The 7247-nt window shown below is 35.1% G+C and overlaps 1 protein-coding gene across 1 annotated transcript in view; it reads left to right on the top strand.

Annotated features, from left to right (window-relative positions):
- The window catches only part of LOC118743426, a gene marked incomplete in the record, with an annotated part of 206863 nt that extends 204438 nt beyond the window's left edge, over positions 1-2425 (top strand). Inside the window, 1 exon segment of the mRNA XM_036476081.1 lies at positions 1036-2425. Within this exon segment, the coding sequence (XP_036331974.1) occupies positions 1036-1163 (128 nt within the window).
- Between the last annotated feature and the right edge of the window lie 4822 nt (positions 2426-7247).

Raw genomic sequence — 7247 nt, forward strand, 5'->3', positions numbered from 1 at the left:
TTTAGGGTAATCTTGGAATTTTTCCGAGACTTCTGTTCTGTTCGTGATTCATTTCTCGAAAATTTTTTTTAGATGTTCCTTATCGGGACCTTTTGTAATTTTTGAAGCATTCTGGTCCAACCTGGCAACACTTCAACCGATAAAAAGATTTAAAATGATAAGTTAATTATAGAAGCTAACCGCCTGCCTTATATTTGTTGGATTAGATGAAATAAAAGTTAGTAAAAGTATTACCAAAATAGGTGGCTGTTTTAACTAATTCTAACCATGAAATCGATCGATAAAGCGAAAATTTGATACATTCGTATCGCATTCCAGCAAAGCCTACCTCTATCCCTCCTCTATCAGTAATCTTATATCAGTACGTATGTCTGTAATTCCAATTACTGACGATGAAAAACGAGTGATTTCAGCAACAGACGTTTAGAAATAAGCACACAAATCTACAAGGGTGAGATGTATATTTATATAAGTAGGTGAAGCAGATACTACATTTTTTATACAAAAAATACCACCTTCATTCATTATTTGGCTTCCACAAAGAACTCAATTTACAGTAACAATTTTCTATGGTTTTTCCAAGGTAAGCTTTTTTGCCCACGTTTTTTTGTTGATAACTTTTAACAACAACTTACTTTACATATTCATGTTGATAATTCGATAACTCCGATTGTTTAAATGTTAAATTGTGCTTAAAGTAAATAGTCTGGATTGATGAGAGTTTAAAAATACTCATCAACAGACATTTACTTCAATCGCAGTTCAGACATAAGACTACAGTAAATATCAAATAACTAAAAGTGATTGTGATTAACGAAAGTGTACATCCCCACCGCGCGAAACTAACTAAATACATACAAATGCTCGAATGCGTAAGATGCTTTAGTGTAAAAGTATCCAGTTTTTTTCTTGTCTTAATTTTATTAAACCTACTCTACACTCTCGTTTAAATGCCCTTTGCCAATTATTTATCCCCTGAACTAACGTTACTTTCTTTTTTCCCCTCTCTCCCCCTTTTTTCTCTCGTTCGCACAGTTCGCCAAGAGAGTGAGCGCCTTCTCAAGGAGACATTAGAACGGGCGCGCTCTACCAAAAACGCAACGGACGCAGCAGCAGCAGCAGCAGCAGCATCATCCCAGCAAGCGCATCAACAAATTCCATAACACAGCGGCGATTCGGCGGAGCGTAGTAGAAAATTATTAGACTTCCCGCCACAACTGTTGCGCCACCAACTGCAACTGCCATTGCAGCAACACACACAAGTGCAGCTTGATAAAGAAGACGCTTTACTAAGCGTCGTGAATGGCGCGGTTGTGCGCTTCTTGGCGCGTTACGTTGAAGGTAATGCCCAGGTTGGCAACGCCGCTGAAGCTAATAGGCATAGAAGCGAAAACGTATTAAGTGCAGCAGCATCTTCAGCATCTATTGCAGCGTTTTCCGACAAAAATGCGCCTGTGACCTACGACGCTACAGCGACAAAGAAGGCGATAAAAAAACCTGGCGCGGGAAAAGAGGTGAGCCGAGATTTACTTGCAGTAGACGTTACGGAACGCGAAATTTCGTCCGTTGAAGGCTCAGCGGCGGCGTCCCCGGCATCTACGAGTGGCAGTGTAAAAGTTGCACATTCGCACCCGACGCACAACGCTATGCACGATGAGCCAAAACCGCTTCCGCCACAGCGACAGACGCTGCAATCCAAATTGTCAATTGCGTTGTTGTCCCAAATTTTGTAGCGTCACACTTGGTTAGCTTTTGTATATCAACACGTAGCAGCTGTTTTGGTGTGGCACGCCGATGCCTTCTCTGCTGCATGCGCATCACACAGCCCCAGCTTCCGCGCCATACTTACGGCAAACAACGGCTGGACCACAACACCAACGCAATTTCCACCATCACCACCGTCAACACCTGTTGGTAACCTAACAAAATTTGTGTCAATGCTGTAGAAGGTAAACAAACAACAAATCAAAAAAAAAGGTTACCAAAAACGTGCGCGACCATTTGACGCGGATCCATCCAATATGCGGCAAAGAGTCGAATGATTTTGGGTTATAGTGAAAATTTGTGCTGGGGGAAATTCGAAATCGCTGTCCGTCGCCTAGACTTGTTGGCAGCGTTGTTTGAAGCGCATTTAAGTGCATACTTTTTTGAATGTACTATGCAGGTGCATATGTTTGTTTGTATGTACCTGTGGTTGTATGGAAGCGAAATTTGTGAAAGCTTGTAGATAAGTGTTTGTGCACTATTGATTTGTGCTATTTTTACAGAAAAATCATGTTTCCACATTTTTAACGCCTATTGAGGCATGAGGCAATAATATTCGAAAGCGAACTGATGGAAATATTACTGAATTTTTAGACATTTTGCGGTGGTTGAGTTTTAGTTGACATATTTCAATGTACATATGTATGTACATTAGTGCGGATCGGTCCCCTTACAAAAAAAAAAGTTTTTCCAGTCCACCCCTAGGATTAAAGATATTTTGAAGGCGATCCCAAAAAAAATTTTTGTTTTTTTTGCCACGCCCCCCCCATGGGCTATTTACTTTTTTTGACACTACGTCCGATTTTAATGAGCCGTACACCGTTGTTCATGGCTTGGAAGCCGCCACAATTCTTACCTTAATCATTTTTTACTCCGAGTTCAAATTCTAGTAGTGACTGTCGGTATCTCGTTTCACATCATACCTAAATTCAAATTTTTTTTAGTCTTTGCGATCGCCTTCAAAATATCTTTAATCCTAGGGGTGGACTGGAAAAACTTTTTTTGTCGATCCACCCTAATGTACATGCCTAGAATTAAATAAAAGCATCTTACTGATCTTTAATTTTAAAGAGGTGAATTTAATTTGCCATTGGTTCCATTTTTGAAAAGAACTTAATTTTTTTTTATGTATTCGTTCTTCTCTATAAGTATTTATTTCAAATGCCTGGATGAAGGACCACGCACATTTTAGTTAAAAATCCCCACCTGTAAACACACTTTTTTTAAACACTTTTTTTTCTTTTTATTTCTTTAATTTTATTCCATTGTTTTCATTCTTCGTCATTTTTGAATCTGCATATAAATTTGTCTGTGTTTGTAAAATCTTGTAAATAAAGTTGGAATGCCAAAAACCTCCTTTAACCTCAACCGATTGTTGCCCTCAACCGCCGTCTTATGTCCTGGAATGTGTACCTACCTGTAAGGGAAGATGGATGTTGTTAGAATTGTTATTGTAAATATATCTTAGAGAAGAAATAATTAAATGTTTAAGAAAATGCAAAAGTTTAAAATTTTGCATGGCCGTTAACGCGGGCAATGCGCGCACTGATTGTGTGAGCCAAACGAGCATATTATTTGAAAACAAATTAGCATCCTAAGCGGCAGCCAACCTACCTGCCGCAAGTTTATGTGTATTTATGTATTGTAAAATTTGTAATTTGTATGAAAGAAAAAAATCGAATTTTTTAAGTGCTAAAAACCATTAAAAACGAAACAATGACAAAAATACAAAAATATGAAATAAATTAAATAGAATAGAACAGGGATACATACTATGTACGTAAAAATGAAAATAAAAATAAAAATAAAAATTACATATTACATATTACCTAATACAGAGAACAGAAGCATCTCAAATCGATGAAAGAATTAGTAGAAGGAGTAAGTAATAAATGCGATATTCACTAGGTTAGGTTGTTTAGATAAGTGACGTGAATTAAACTGTTTATGATTAACTACAAGTAACTAAAGTTAAAAATGATTAGTGAAAATACAAACGCAACAAACGCCTAGCAAACCAGATTAACTTAAGCATGGTCACCATACTTTAAAAATTTGGTTTTCATTTGCTTACAAACAAAGCATTTGCTGTTTTTTTAAATTTCTCCTTAAGAGTCGCAGCACACTTCACACTTGATCTTATTTGATTTTGGGTACTAAACACGATTTGCGAGACCAGAGTAGCCTATTTACTAAAATATTGACTATACTATGATGAGACAATTAGGGTATTCAGACCAAATTTCTTATTCGGTAATTCGGTTATATTTTTAACTACAAATGCTATTCGCTCTTCTTTCTGGTTCTAATGATTTTAGAATCAGCTGATTACGTTGAAGATGTCTTACCTTTTCCACGCCAGAGGATCGGTTTTAATTGAAAAAAACTTAATTTATTTCGCGGCAGAAAATTGTAGAAAACAAATGACAGCAGGAAATGAGCTAATCTTTTAGTGAATGCTTTACTAGCAGTATCAGATATGCGACATCTTTTAATTAGTATAGGTTTATTCGGAAATTCGCAAAATTAACAAAGACAGAATATTCGTGAAAATTACCGATTACCGAAATACGTCACTAACGAGTGTAGTCTGAATACACCTTAATACCAGGGTTGTTGCGAATATTATTCCGAAATAAAAGTCCTTTCCGGATTATAGACATATGAAAGAGGACTGAAATAGCTTTAAAACAGAAATAACGGAAGACCTCTTTTTGTATTTTTTTTTTTTTTAATTCAATACTAAAGAAATCCATATACCTAACACAAGGTTAATTCTGTGGTAATTAATTAACATTTTTTTTTTTGAAATATTCTTCAATATGTAGCTTTCCTCGTTTTCGACATTTCAGTTTTAAAGCTATTTAAGTCCTCTTTCATTTGATACCAATCTTGTTTAATTTGGATGAGCGTTTTGATTATTATCCCAAAAGGCCATTTATTTCGGAATAATATTGCCTTTGATGCCTAAGTTGTTGTGAAGAATCGAAAGTTGCTCAAGGCATTGTTGACTTAAAAAATTTTAATACAAATTATAGGAAAAAATCTTATATTTATTCGATATTCGAAGTTTTGCTGTATTTTTTTTTGTCAGTTGTTTGGCAGCTGCCCATTTAATGGGCCCCATTACAATAAGTTGATTTTCAGAAAAATGTGTTAACCTTAACTACTTAGATTGGGAGCTGGTGGTATGGGAGATATAGCTTTTACAGCACCGATCTTGGCGATTTCTTTGTTAGACCTTTTATGTTTAATTAGTAAATAGCTCCTGGATTTCCACCGTTTTAGCTGCTAAATGAAACAGTTTTGAAGGAAAGCAGGCAAACGAGCAGACAGACGGACATTGGTAAATCGACTTAGCTTGACGTTCTACCTCTTCTTCTTCTTCCGGTTCATGAAAGGTATAAAAACGAAAGCTATATTTGGAATATGTCATTAATATTTCGTATAAAATATTATCTTCTAAGAGCAGCTGACTAGGAAGAACCGAAACTCTGATCATTCCATCAAAAAAAAAAAACAAAAAGATGTAAAGAATCGATCACGACAGGCCTATCACATCAAAAATCCAAAATAAGGGCTTCTAATTTTGCTGAACTTAAACCCTAAACTCAATAAAATCTAAACAATAAAATTTTAGTTCACCATGAGGTATACATACTTATTTGTATATATGTTAGTAATCACAAAAAATAGAAATATGTATTAAAAATATTAAAAATTCAAAATATGAATTTAAATTTATTTTTTATATAGGTATGTAAATATGTATGTGTATTAATGGCCAAATATTAAAAATTAGTTACTGAAAGCGAAAAAATGTGTGGCAGAAAATATAAGTTTCCAATCTTTACACCCGCAGCTATGTATTTAGTTGAAAAACCAAACAGTCCACCAATTATGGTGCGAGTACCCTGTACCAAAAATTGTGAGTTTTTTTTACATTTTGCCACTTAAATAAAAATGTATTAGCGACAAACGACAACTAAATGTTTAGGTTTTGGTTATTTGATTACTCCTAAGGCATTTACACTGGCGGTTTCAAATTAAAAGGAAAAAAATATTGGAATTTAGCAGCAAATTATTGCTCTGCTTATTTTTGTAGCCCCTTCGTATGCTTGTAAGTGCATATATGTATGTACTCCCATACATACTTACATGTACATACATATGTATGTTCAAAAGACAGATGAGGCGATAATACACAATTATAGAATTTTATAATCTGGTAGGCTTAGCAAAAGAGTTAAATAAGAAATTAAAAAAAAAAAAAAACGAATAACATAAAACCCGCGGCAAATAGTACACGGCAGTGCTTAGGGTGTCGAATGATGGGTCTGTGACTTATGTATGTATGAATCAGAGCTGGGTACTTGGGATTATGATTACATTTTGATTACTTAAGATTGTGATTACTGCAATGGTATTGGCTTGGTTGCCAATACTTTAATTGTAATGATTAAACTCTAACGATTACTACTAAAGAATAATCATAGCCGTTAAATGTTTAAGGTAGCAATTATTATACTCATACTGGTAATAGTTATGATTACAATTGAAGTAATAGTAATGTATATACTTTAAAGATTACAATTATGGCAATCGTAATTGAAATGTAATCGTAATCATAATTGCCCAGATCTGGTATGAATGCAGTATACATAAGATTTGGCATACGAGTAGGATTTCCATTTCTAATTTTCATTATTTTATTTGTAATAATTTCTAATAAAAATATTGGGCAAAAATAGAAAATACATCCACAGGGCCAATGGCGTTTTAGATGAAGTAGAGTGGAGCATTCCAAAACGTCAATCGTTATATTTGAGTTCCGCTTGCTTTATGAAACATTTTTTAAGCGAAAGCAACAACATAGTTAAGCAAGCAGCAATGGACGATGACGAGTTTGGTTGTACCACATTGAAATCGTTCGTTTCGCCACTCGCCAAGTGTTCGCCTATCGATTGGCAGCGAATAGCAAATTGAAGCCTGTGAAATCAGCAGCGCGGAACTTTTGTCATTCTGTCGATGTGGAATGTTCTATAACCTTAACTTGATGGCCCACGCATTATTAAACCTTTAATTAGGACACACTCGTCATTTCCGGTGCAAATGAGTTTATCGTCGCCGTTGCGATAGACCTGCAACAGCAAGTGGTTGCCAGACTGGAAAGCCTATTGATTGTATACCAAAAAAGTTTACTCATTTCATTTGCTATTTTCTTCGAATGGAGTTAGTAAAATTTCGATTTGATAAAGAACTACTAGATAGACGCCGCTTTTGAAACCAATGCGTTTCAATCCAAGCACGATATTTGTAAAACAAATAAGCAAAGTCAGACCCTTGAATTTGAATGAGATTGTGCCTGCCACTAATTAAAATATATATATATATATGTATATATTTAAAGAGAACGATATGAAGGATCAAATAAAAATACTTGATTAAAAATTGTAACTCTTAAAATACGGCGTGAACACAGG

The sequence above is a fragment of the Rhagoletis pomonella genome, unplaced genomic scaffold (assembly GCF_013731165.1).
Source record: "Rhagoletis pomonella isolate Grant_MI unplaced genomic scaffold, Rhpom_1.0 Rhpom_scaffold_00007, whole genome shotgun sequence".
Lineage (NCBI taxonomy): Eukaryota > Metazoa > Arthropoda > Insecta > Diptera > Tephritidae > Rhagoletis > Rhagoletis pomonella.